Here is a 12,745-nt window from a genome sequence, read left to right on the forward strand (position 1 = left end):
GAATACTAGGGGTTAAGGAGTTTTTGACTGCATTTTAATTAAAGGCTCAACCAGGTTCTCCATGTGCCTTTGCTGTGCTGCCTGTTTGGTGAGCTTGGGAGCATCTTGCATTAAAGATTTTCCTTCCTGCTCTGCCTGTGCTGAAAGCAGGCTATGATTTTGGCAGCAACGCAGGAAAAACCCCACCCATACATAACGAGAAGCCTCTGTGTAGCCACAGCTGAGAGGATTTTTTTATAGCTCTGTGCTTCTGCATCTCCTGTAAGTGATGCTTAAGCAAACAGGGCTCCTGCTGACTTCTGTAGGAGCGGCTCCAGGCTGTCAAATATATAGGCAGATCTTGCATGTTACAAGACAGACTGTCCTGGCATGTCAGGTGGGAGAACTGCTGCAGGGAAGTTTGTACAAAATTCAGTCTCTTTTATCTACATAAACTTTCTCTCAACTAATTAATAACTATATAAGAGTGTAAAGGAAATTAAGCCAAGGCAAAACCGCGACAGCCAGAGACAGTGGTAACCCAAGCCTGGGTTCCTTCACCTTCTGGATGCAATTTTCCCAGTTTAGCACTTTTTGTTCTGCCCAGCCTGTCCCATGAGGAGACATTTCTCATTCAGTTGCATCTGGGTGCATTTACAGGATTGCGACATCTATCAGTGGAAACCATAAATGGAAATTGTACTTTTGCACTCTGGGTGTGATGATACAGGAGGATCATTCTCTTTCATATTGAAATGCATTTAGTTGTAAAAAGACTGTAAAATGCAAATGTTAGACAAATTTTACAAGTGAGGAAAGGATGCTGGAGGTAGTGGCTGAAACAGACTTTGGTGTGTTTTACACACACAGAAGTCAGCGGTGAGTTCAGGGCCAGGACTTGACTGTCCTATGAAACCATGTCAGGGGCTTTCACTACTGGAAAGAAAAACTTCTTTTGCCTCAGTAGATGGCTCACTGCATAGCCTTGACCTTCAAAGAGAAATGCCCAGGACATCCACAGCATCAGTGTTCCACAGGACTTAGAGCCAAGGAACGGCTGTGTTGGATAGGAGCACGCTGTTACAGTTGATGCATTACTTCACCTTCAGAACTTTAACTCACGTGTGTTCCCCACGTTTGCTTTTCTCCTTACAGCCTTTCCACCACTGCTCTGTCATGTGGCATCCGATCTCCTGGACACCACGTGCCCAGTGGTCTCCGAACCGCTTAAAGCTGGTCACTGTCTATGTGCTGGTGCTCTTGGTGTCGCTCAGCTTTGCTTCAGGACAGAGCAGGCCATTTAAACATCAGATAGACAACAGAAGTAAGTATGAATCTCACCTGACGTAATGGTGACCCCACAGTCTCTGCTGCACTGAGGGATCAGGGTTAGGCTGTCAGGCAGAGTTCAGCAGCAAATCCATATAGGTGAAACGTTGGTGCTCTGTGCTTCCATTTAACACTTGTCAGTGCATATTCAGAACTTTGTGTCTTTCTCACAGCCTTTAATTAGCCAAGGCAAGTAGCATTATTGTTGATAAATATCAGAGAAGACACTAATGTGCAAAAGATAAGAAAATGTAAGGTGATATACATCATATATTTAAGCACCAAGTTTTCAGCTGTATTCTGTAGACCTGATGTAGTTCACAACCACTTCTATATAACAAGAAAGCAAGGGCCAGAAGCTTATGTTCACTTTACAGACATCTTCATTTCTGTCTAGGAGCACAAGTTGTCTGAAAGTCCAAATACAAGTAGTTGAAGTATCTCCATTTAGAGATGCTGTGAGGAAATGAGGCTGGCCAGGTAAGGGACAATACCATGTGTCCCAAGTAAAAGCTTACACACAGTCCAAAAGATTTTTGAGAAAATCGTATCAAGAATTCTCGTCTTTTCCCAAGGAGCAAAGACTGATAGTTGTATGTGGAGTGGGAGAAAGGTCTGTGGGGACCAAGGTGCGTGGGCTCTCAGGAGCACATCTTTCCCCATTAAAGAGGGCTAGAGTTGTTGGGAACCTCAGATTTTAGGTACATGGGTGAAAAAAAAATAAGTTACTTGGGTTTTGTTGGGTAGGAAGCTGAAAGACTTAAAAGATATATTTATGGAGAAATTTAAAGGCAAAGTTAATTTTTTATTTTCTCTGTTAAAGCATCAAAATGCACTGGGGAAAATCCTCCTGCCTTGCCTGACACTTTCATATCACCGGGATGATATATAATGTGCTTAAATTGTAGTCTATTCCTGTTCCTGACAGTTCTCTGGCTTCGGAATGCTTTGCCATTTCCTTGGGGTGGGATCATCTCCAGCACATTGTAGAATTTCCCTCTTGCTATATCTTAGTCTTTTAATAGAACTATACCCCTCTCCACACCTGCTCCAGAACTGCACTAGACTACAAAAATAAGTCAAGTGTCAGATGCTTTAAAAGGAAAAAGAAGTCACTCATAGAAACAATTTGCTAACTGAACAATAATTAACTTCTAATGTTTACCCATCACATAGGAATCTCCTCTGCAATGCAGTGGATTTGTTAGCATGTAGAAATAGTATACCTGGTATACACTGCACAAAAATCTGATGGATAATTTGGGATATGTTAAAAATACAGGTTGCAGACAAGATGGATGAAAGTTCATTTTGTGTCTGAATCCTCTTCTTTCGGAGTCTATACATAGAAAGCAATTCTCAAAGGCACCAGAAAGTTGGGTGTCTGGCTTCAGCCTTGTTTTTTCTCGTGGGCTACATCCTCAAGATGTTCAGGAAACCCTGCCTCTAAGTGCAGTGGTAGATGCCTCACTGACTGCTTTGAATTCCAGGTCCTGAGATTGATCCTTTTTGGTATGTGGGCCGTGGGGTTCGTCCCATCGGTAGGTTTGGGAAGAGGCAGCTGAGAAGCAGCCGTGGCAGCCTCAGGCCTGTGAGCAGACACCTGGATTTCATCTGGAACGCTTTGTGGGAGCAAAAAATGTTGGACACAGAAGACAAGGACTGGTGACCTCCGTTCCCCAAGGTGGTGACTCAGTCTCTGTTCTTTGAATTGTGCTCTCTCCTGCACCTCAGACCTGCAGTTCTGCTTTTACCCAGCAATCCCACGCTGCTCTTCTTTTTGCTCCTTGTGCAAGTTCATTCAAAAAGAAACATGTTCAGGGTGCAGGTAAAAGACAGTGCATGGACATAAGCACCGAGCGCCACCACAGCTTATAAAAATGTTTCTTCATTGTGCTTCCCCACCAATCTCCTGATGCTGTTCACTGTAATGGCAGGTTTATCCAAAACCAACACAGCTTTTGGGCTAGGATTTAAACTTTGCAGTGTTAAATGTATCATGAAACCCTCCTGTCACATTTCCAAGTCAATGGCTATTGATATGTAAAAATAAAAAGCAATGGTTGGAAGACAGAAAAAAAGGCTCTCACTGATTTTTAATGTACCTTCATGCATTGATGGAATGAAATGCTTGTTCTCTGTGTGTAGCTTTTATAGAGATTATTAACATCCACTCATAAGAATGTTGCCCTGAAGTATCCATTGGCCCTTCATGATTCTTCCTGTACTGCTGGAGAGATATATTAATGAACAAAGAGGAGCTCCTATTAAAGATAAGTATTTTCCCCTACAAGGAAAAAAAAAATTGGCTAATTGAACTCCTTGGAGTATTTTTGTGCCTAATGCATATAATCATGCACCATTATCCAAAAGGGGTAAAGGCTTGAACTACCTGATTACCTTTAAAACAATGTAGCTGTTTCCAAGTACCTTATCAGAGCAAGCTAAAGTCATTCTTTGAGGATTGCAAGCCATGTACCATCTACAACATTAGTCCACGTCAATAAGCCTGGGGTTGTGGCTCAATACTCGTGTTTACTCATGTTAATATAACCCTTGTTATATTAATTTCATAAGAAGTGTTATTTACCATGTGTTTAATATTGATTAATAACTATTAGCAGGAATAATGATGTTTAATCTATGGCTTATATCCAAAAGATATAGTTTACAATTTAGGTAATGACTGATAGTTAAATCCAGGCCATGAATCATTCTGCAAAAGACAAAGTAGAATGAACTTCCACTTCTAGTTGTGCTTTGTTAGAATTACTACTAAAGTTGAATCTAAACAGATATCTTAACCCTTTTTTCTCTTTGCAAATGGTCTGTCAGCAAGGGATGGATTTTTATTATAATAAGGTAGTTACTACCATTTATAATACAATATATCTGCTGACCCAAAGTGTTACGTAAAACATGCTAGTTTTAATGAATTCTTTCACGGTGGACAAGATATGCTGATAATTATTTTGATCAGCATTCATTGCACAGGACTTTGGAAATATGAGATTAGGATGATTGGCAGGGTTCTTGCTCATATTTTGTAGCAATCCCAAAGAGACTTAAAGAAATTCCACCTGAGAAACTGTTTGAGAAACCTAACAGACTTGATATTTTAGAGAAGACTATCCATCAAATGTTCCTGACATGATTCCTCTCACTCCAGCCCTAAGGAAGGGAGCCTGAACTGAGTGTGTCCCCTTTCCCTCGACAAAACACGGTACCTCTGTGGAGCTGCCCCTCTCCCAGGTGCGACCGTGTCACTTGCGGACAGGCAGCACCTGAGCACGGTGTGCGGCTGTGTGTTCTGCACGCCTGCTGGCCAAAGTGCACATAAATTGAAACAACAGAGAAGAACTTTTTGGTTTTCTTTATGAATCAAGTCCTTGAAAAGGCATTCTTTTCATAAATCGCTTTTACTCTTTTATAATTTCTCTTGACATATAATTCTTGGTGAGTATGCAGATAACAACAACAAGGCAAGCTTAATATTCACTCAGACTTAATCAAATAGATCATATAGTCTTGATTTTACCCATTAAAATATTTTCATTTATAAAAATTAATCTAATTATAAATATTAACACTAAAGATTGAAATCACTTGATGACAAAATAATTCTTTGTGTGCTATAACATATGTTTTTATGATTTTTTTAAAACAGTAAATTATATCTTTGCACATATTTGGCACAATAAACATTTGTAAAAATTCAAATGCCTTAGAGCAGGTGGGATTTTTTTGAATTTTTTTTTTTTTGCAATGCCTACACAGTACACATTTTTCTGTCAAAGAAGACTGAATATTTTAACATTGTAACACAATAATAGTTGCTTTTCATGCCTCTTAAGGAAAACGACCTATTCCAAACTTCATTGGCTTGTTTAAATCACACTAACAGAACAAAAGCCAAAGAATTATTCTATTAAAATTAGTCATTTCTGTATTGATATTACATACACAATATTAGTTATTATTTATTAGACGAATATGCAGACCAACCACCATTAAAGACATTTCATAACACGCATACCTGCATAAACCAGAACCTGGGGAATGTATTGTATACATACACAAGAACAGTCAATGGAGGAAGAGACTGAATAACAAAAAAAGTACTAGGCATCCTACTCTGTTTAATCTCCTTTACTGGATTGCATATATGAATAAAATCCATTTGTTTTATGTATATATTTATATATTAAACAGAGTGGGCCAAATTCTGCCCTGACATCTGTGCAAACCAATTTTAGAGAACTAGTTTTGTGTGAGAGTAAAAGAAGGCCTAATTTCACTCAGAATGAACACACTGGGTCAGATCTTGGGCAGATGGAAATTCCTTGAAGGGATGGATTGACGCTTATGTATTCTAGATGGGAAGATGGATGTATTTATTCCAAGGGTTCCTTACATGCAGCTGGACATCAGAGTATGACAAGCTAGATGTCAAGTATGGGTAGCAGATTTGCATCTGGCACCATTTTTCCAGCCAACCTGTCCAGCCATTCCTTGTCTTTCCCACTTGCCTTCCTAAATGCAGCCTAGTCAGGAAATTTGCCCAGTTTTGCCCATATTTGCCTAACCACAGACATTTCATGGCCTGGCGTCTGAGGGGACTGCTTTCCTGCTGTATGGCAGGTAACGTGGCACTCCACTTGTGGGTGTTCACTGAGAGCCCAAGGAAAGAAGGAACTCTCCTCCCTCCCTGGTACCCAAGGCTCTCAGGAGAGCTTGCCACTCCTTAGTGCTGAGGGGGAACTTGCCAGCCTGTGCCCTTTTTCACAGCACATTTCACGCCAACCCTGTCTGCATTTGGGTACCTGCTCTGCCACCTGTGTGGAAGCTTATCACCTCCTCTACCTACCTCCTTTGTATTCTTCAGAGCATAAAATACCACGAATTGGCAATGCCCTTCCCCAGGGGGGTGAGAGGAACACCCTGTAAGCATCATATTTCCTCCAGGGCTTCTGCTCAAGGGTCTTCCAGTTTGACTCACCTTTTAAATGTTTCAAGAAATGAAAGAAGAAATATTACTATTCACAATCAAATTCAGAGTGGTCCAGTGGTAGTGGGGTACATGTGGCACCAGTAACAGGACCCAGCTACTCTATGTTGGCTATAGACTAGTAAAGGAAGAGATTTCTGGGCTGTTTGCCCAGAAATTTGCCCCCTTCTCAGAAACACCAGGGAACATTAGAAAGGAACCTCTTACAGGCTGCAGTCACTCTACAACCACCAGTCAGTCAGCAGAGATCTCATCCACAACACTTTTACTTTCTTTTTCCAATCTTAAAGTTTTGGACAGAATTTATTCTGAACTACAGTGTGGTTGGCCACCGTCAAGAGGACAATGCTACCAAGAAGAACAAGACATACAGAGGTGTTGGTTTCACAACAGGCTTCAGATGTTTCCAGACACCAAGATCATAACTCAACAGACATCTGGTCCACATGTGTGGCCACTAATTCATGGTTCAGCATGACATCCATGTTCACCATGCCACCAATTTACCTAGCTCTAGAGCATTCAATCTGCCAAATGTACCCTCAGTGAACAGAGAAGACTTTGCACATCACATCTCCTCCTACAAACCCTCTCAAAACTTCCACTGACTCCCTGGGAGCAGAGCTAGGTACACTGGTTCTCCACACCCACCATGCAGCTGAAAAGCAGCACACACTGCACAGAATTGTTCTTATTGCTCAACAAGACAGATGCCTATGTGAATAGTAAGAGGCGAGCAAATATGGATCACAGGTCTGCTTTGGCAGATAATTTGGCCTATAATTATGACTGATTGAGTGTACAAAAACATACTGCAGTTTAAAGACAACATACTTCAGTACAATCAATAGGGAGAAAAAGTGCATCTTAAAATGTGGAGCCTTGCTTTTGAAACTCAGCATCCTGTCTAGAGTCCCATGAGAACTTTAAGGCAGAGTTTCCTGTAGCAGATCACAATGCTGAAGACTTGGACAGCTTTTCTCAGTGAGGTATCCAAATGAAGCCCTATAACTGAGGCTCTGGGTTCTTGAGGGTCCATTTTCAGCTGGACATACACAATGGCTGTTAAATAAAGGCACTCTAGTGTACAGCCTTAGGCAGTGTGTTATTGGCAGTAGGGAAGTGTAAATTTAGTACATCACAGCAGATCCTATAGCAGGTTCCTAGAACAGAGAAGGACAGGAAAGAAAACACAAGTGAAACACAAAACAAGCCTGCTGAAGCTCCATAGACCAAGGTCCTTCCCCTTCCCACATATCCAGTGTCAGACTGCTTCAGAACAATCAGTTTTTTCCCTTTATCCCTATACGGCTGCTGTAGAAGAAATGATTGACACCTGTCCAGTGGAGCCTATTTGTTCAAATCCTGCAGAGAAATACGTGGCCTAACTACCCCTTAAATTCCACTTAGGCAACACTGGAACATTTCTCAACAACTAATGAGAATCAAGGTGACTCTTACCTGCCAAGTTACAGCATGCAGCTGGTTCTATGAGGTGCTGTTTCAGAAGTCTGAATTGCAGGGGACCACTAATTTATTAATTAATTTGTTTAAAAGTAAGGGTAGCATATTCCTGGAGAGCTGGCAGCCGGGTACATTTTCACAGGCTGACATTCAGGAGCTGCTATACTATGTGTATAGTTGGACATCTTCCAGGACACTGGTCAGATTTGTTTAGAGCTGCCTCGGCAGTCTCTATTTTCTTTCCTCTCAAACTATCAAGAGATGTTTTGTGAAGATGCTGAAATATAGATGCCTACACATATACTGCTATCTCTCTACTTACTGGTTTTAACAGAGTTTTAAAAACATTTACCATTAAGTCCTTGGCAGTGCTCTTCCTCTCTTTAGTTCTTTGTGTTAGAGATCCTTGAAGCATGAAGTTTCTGTTAAATGTCCTGACAGTGGCAACTGGAGAACTATTTATTGTTTCACCTGAGAAAGATGCAAAAAGGGAGATTTTTCACATAAGAGATTCAGGCAGATGTAAAAGTACTTATGAAGAGTCACAGCTTCCAGAGAGATAAAACTTCCCCTAAGATGTATGAGGAAAGATGGATTTTATTTAAATTAAAAACAGCAGGCTGTGGTACTCCAAATTTATTAAAGTTTGAGACTATGTCAATCTGTGGAATTACAGAAGAGTAATGCAAGGTGAATCAGGTCCTAGAACTGATTTTTTCAGCACCATAGGGCTAAAAAAAAAACCAAAAGGAGAAAACATAAAAGAAAAAAAGCACTTTATTTTATGAAGCAAATTCACAGCCATTGCCTAACATACCAGGAACATTGCTGAGCCACATCCTATAGACTGAAATCAGCAAACACAAGCTTTAAGAAAGTGGTGGATTGTGGAGGGTGGCAACTGGCTTTTGGTAAGTAAACACTTCGACCACTTAGGTATCACAAACTACCCCCAGGCATGCTGGAGGGGCAGTATGACTCTTGCAAGTATTCAGCATTCCTCATTTTCTTTTTCTAGCCTTCTGCCTCTGTTACTGTTTGTTTGCCACTGTCACAACTCTCACTGAAGAGAAAGTGGTGATGTTTTTTAGTATGACAAATCGGTATATTGTATAATGCATGTACAATGGAAAATGAGGAGGATGGACATATTTAGGCTTTTATTTTGTAATGCAATCTTTCCTCTACTTTGCTGAACCATACAATGTACTGAACTTTTAATAAAGAGAGTCTCTCTCTCTCTCTCTCTCTGTCTAATGTACATAATAATCGAAGCGCACCTTTTATTGGTGGAGCTGGAAGTTTTCTCCTCTGCTGTCTTGATGTGTCTATTGTATGCATCTGTAAATAACACATATGCATTACTCAACTCCATTACAGAAAAAGAGGCAAGATTTCCCCAATGTATTTTTGAATACTACATAATGTTCTGGCACCTGGTTTGTTTGCTTTTGATCCCGTTTCCTTGTCAGGCGAACACAGGGAGCCACGTTCAAGCCTGCAACAGTGAGAGCTGATATTCTGCTCTCAATATCTGAAATCTTCAAAGAAAATAAAAGAGAGAGACAGACAGATGGGGAGGGGGGAGAAGAAGTTTTAAAATTACTGTGGATGCCACTACTAAAATATAACCCTCCCCCAGTCAAATCCTCTTTAATAAAAAAATATAAACAGATGGCTAACTTCTTCAGCAATTCTGACACTTCCCTGAATTCTTTAGTCCTGATGTTAAAAGGGGCTCAATTTGTTAGTAAAGATGGAGTAAAAGAACAATCCAACCTACCTTGTGAATCCAAGGAAGAGGCATTTTACTCCTTTTGAGGAAAAAAAAGAAAGGAGGAGAGAAAACCTGCATCTGCCATCTCCCAGTTACCTTTAGCTGCATAGTCACAATTTCATTCAAACTGTGTTTTTCAAAGGCTACATTCAAAGAATGACTTCATGGGACACATTTCCTAACTCAAAATTATTTCATGCAAAGTACATCCTCTGTCACAAAATCTAAACATTTGATCTTAAATACTTATAATTTAAATGTATATGTATATTAAACACAAGCATGCAGGCACACACTATATAAAAACACTGAATGGAAAACAAATTGTTTGGGGGAAAGTAGTCTGATATTGAGAGCAGTGGAAACAAGTGCTGACAAAAGGGAAAGAAGTATCAAAGAAGTCAGACATATAATCTGACTCCTGATTCACCACGACACATGAAGCTGTTCATTCTGCAGAAGACCTTCCATTGGCCTCCTTGTATAGCTTAGGCATCTCTCCTCACCTGTCACCTTCATTAACAGATTTAGAAAATAATGACCAAAGCCAACAAAACATCACTGCCAGTTTGCCAACTAGTGTGACAATGCACTTCTGGCATCAGGGAGATGTCAGACTCTCAGAGTATTGCTCAGTCCTGAATTAAGCACGCTTCTGCTAAGTAAAATCACCAGCTACTTCCTATTAGACCCTGTCACAGGCAGTTCAGGGTGTCCTGCTGGATACAGACTGGTCAGTGAAATCATTGGCAGTGCAAGCAGTGTCAGCACCCTGAGGTCTGTCAGCATTACCTTGTTCAGCTTTTAGCACCCGATCACGATGTGTTCTTCTGAGCCTTAGAACTTCTGGAGCCTGCTAGAGTGATGCTAGATTGCATGCCACAAAAGCAAGTGCCTTTTGGCTGGGATGTGTGCTGCTTAGCACCTAAATCCCACTTGCAAGTGCTAGGTCCTGTGCTTTGCTCAGCCTCTGCCATCGGCCTTTGTCAGTAGAAAGCCACCGACACTGGCTTCTTTTGGGAAGTGCTTTACGACTTGCTGATTAGATAGACTGCCTAAGACTGTATTTGCAGTCTGACCACAGCCACACACGACACAGTGTGCACCACGTGAGCTGCCCGGCAGCAACCAGTTGTTCAGTGTTAGCATTGCAACAAGAGGCTGCTGCACCCCCATGTCCAAAAACAAGCCGAGGGAAGACACAAACAAACAGAGTACATCTGTCTGGGCTGAGTTACATATCTCAGTTACGCTTTGCTCGGCTCATGTGATGCAGTCAGCATCCTTAAATCATCAGACCACTGCAGTACAAAAGAATATTCAATAAGTGTGTGTGGTGAGGTGAGTGCTAGGCAAGGCAGTGGGAAAACTGCAGATGGGGAGGAGCTGCTGGCCTCACCTGAAGCTCTGCATGATGAACCTGGGCAGCTGCTGTGGCCACCTGATCCTCCAGATCAGCCAGCTCAGATTCTTCAGTAACACTGCTGATCTTGCGTGCGGCATCTTCCAGGTTGGTGAGCTGCCCCTCCAGCCCATACACCGTGCTGGCTGTCAGGTACACCTGCAGGGCCAAAGCAGGGAGAGATGTCAATGACTTCTGTTTTGTGGACATGGAGGTTTGAGCAGACTGCATTTTCCATGATACCTTTTGAGTTCCTCTGCTTGCTAACCCACTACAGGGAGACTTACCCGGCAGGAGAAAGGCATGGGGGAATAATCTGAAGCGCACACACACCCACAAAGAGACGGGAGGAATGAGGTGGCTGCATTACAAATCTCATAGGTGCTACAATGGTGTTCCAAAACATATTCGTTCCAGATTGATCAGCAAAGAAAAAAGTTGAAAAGTTTGCTTTTTCAATATTGATATTCAATTGCACAACAAACCCCCTAAGTCTATAAGGGAAAATCAACAGATCACGCCTCATATAAAGCTGTGTTTATTAAAACACGCCTAATGCCTTCTAGCAATCAAAGGTGCATGAATAACTGTTCAGCAGCACATAATTACTAACTTCCTATAGTCTTAACTGTGCTTACATGTATAACAGTTTTCCTTCCCATACTTCTCTCACCCAAATGTACAGCAGCCAAAACTTTCCCACCTCCTGGGCCTTTTAGTGAATCCTTGGAGGATCAATAGACTTATCTGGGCCTCATAAGACAGAATTACTGACTTTCTAATTTAGAGTTCTTCTCTAAAAACAAACAAGTTTTAATATTTTGGTCCACCTACTATACCTATGATAACTACAGCTAAACGTTTCATTTTCCATTCAGCTCCTCAGAGCAATAATTCACGATACACTGCATTTTATTGTTTCTTTTATTTCACAAAGACATCTAAGGTCCATGGCTGAATGGAGGTCTCTGGTTTTTAGAAAAGGATAATTTTCAAGCATTAACTTTTGGCATCTGTGCTTAAGACTGTGCAGAACCATGTGAAAATACTGTTCTTTCTGCCTATTTACTACGTTATCCAAGAGATTATTTCCACGAGGCTGGTAACAGCACAGTGGAAATGAAATATATATTCTGATTTTCCACATTAGCAGCCTCACTAACTGTAACAGCAGTAAAGACTGTGTTGCTACAAAACTAGCATGAATTAAACATGTTCTGTGTCAGACTTTATCGTTCTGGGGTCAAGCCAACAGAATCTACAGCAGATCTTTGAGCCAATACCTTCATTTCATACATGTCTTTCACTCTAGTCATTCTATCTGCCCAAAATTCCTAGATCACACAGTCCTTTGACATAGCAGGTATTCAAATAATTTCTGGCCATGTTGTTACTTCATGGATCAAAAGAGCTGAAGAATAACCAGATTAAAATTTAATAATTTACTTTTTATTAATTTTCTATTTCATTATTGTTTTTTAATTGCTTGCAAAAGTGTTTTTTTTTTCCTTGTATCAGTTGTTTCAAGGCATAAATGTAGATAGGGGTTTTTTCATACATGTGACTTTCCTAAGAAACAAATTCACTATATCTGTACAAACTGCATCTTATAAGAACACAAACTAACTGCAGGCATGAAATCTTTGGAAAAGATATCTAGAACAAATATGTGATCTCATTTAACATTTTTGCTGAAGTACTTGGAGACACAGGTGGTCCATAAAGTTAACATGCTGATTTAAATAGAAATGCTGCTGGTTTTGTGGGTTCTAATTATTCTTTCCAT

General features: G+C 40.8%; 2 protein-coding genes across 4 annotated transcripts in view; one reads left to right on the forward strand and one right to left on the reverse strand.

Annotated features, from left to right (window-relative positions):
* Positions 1-1,137: 1,137 nt before the first annotated feature.
* LOC126638299 (prolactin-releasing peptide-like) lies at positions 1,138-3,131 on the forward strand. Its single transcript, XM_050312064.1, has 2 exons — positions 1,138-1,303; positions 2,799-3,131. Exons 1-2 carry the CDS (start codon positions 1,156-1,158, stop codon positions 2,975-2,977), a joined length of 327 nt encoding a protein of 108 aa, XP_050168021.1. The 5' UTR covers positions 1,138-1,155; the 3' UTR covers positions 2,978-3,131.
* Positions 3,132-4,666: 1,535 nt separating this feature from the next.
* MYRIP (myosin VIIA and Rab interacting protein) overlaps positions 4,667-12,745 on the reverse strand; it is a 209,652-nt gene continuing 201,573 nt past the window's right edge. For 2 of the 3 annotated variants that reach the window (XM_050312037.1, XM_050312045.1), the window contains 5 exons: positions 10,957-11,118; positions 9,217-9,321; positions 9,061-9,121; positions 8,133-8,251; positions 4,667-7,479 (listed from right to left, as the gene is read on the reverse strand). In XM_050312037.1, coding sequence (XP_050167994.1) covers positions 7,447-7,479; positions 8,133-8,251; positions 9,061-9,121; positions 9,217-9,321; positions 10,957-11,118 — 480 coding nt within the window. In that variant the 3' untranslated portion in view covers positions 4,667-7,446. The remainder of the gene's footprint in view (positions 7,480-8,132; positions 8,252-9,060; positions 9,122-9,216; positions 9,322-10,956; positions 11,119-12,745) is intronic. The other variant, XM_050312054.1, reaches the window with a different exon arrangement.

This window comes from Myiozetetes cayanensis, unplaced genomic scaffold, assembly GCF_022539395.1.
Source record: "Myiozetetes cayanensis isolate MyiCay16 unplaced genomic scaffold, myiCay2020 scf1, whole genome shotgun sequence".
NCBI lineage: Eukaryota > Metazoa > Chordata > Aves > Passeriformes > Tyrannidae > Myiozetetes > Myiozetetes cayanensis.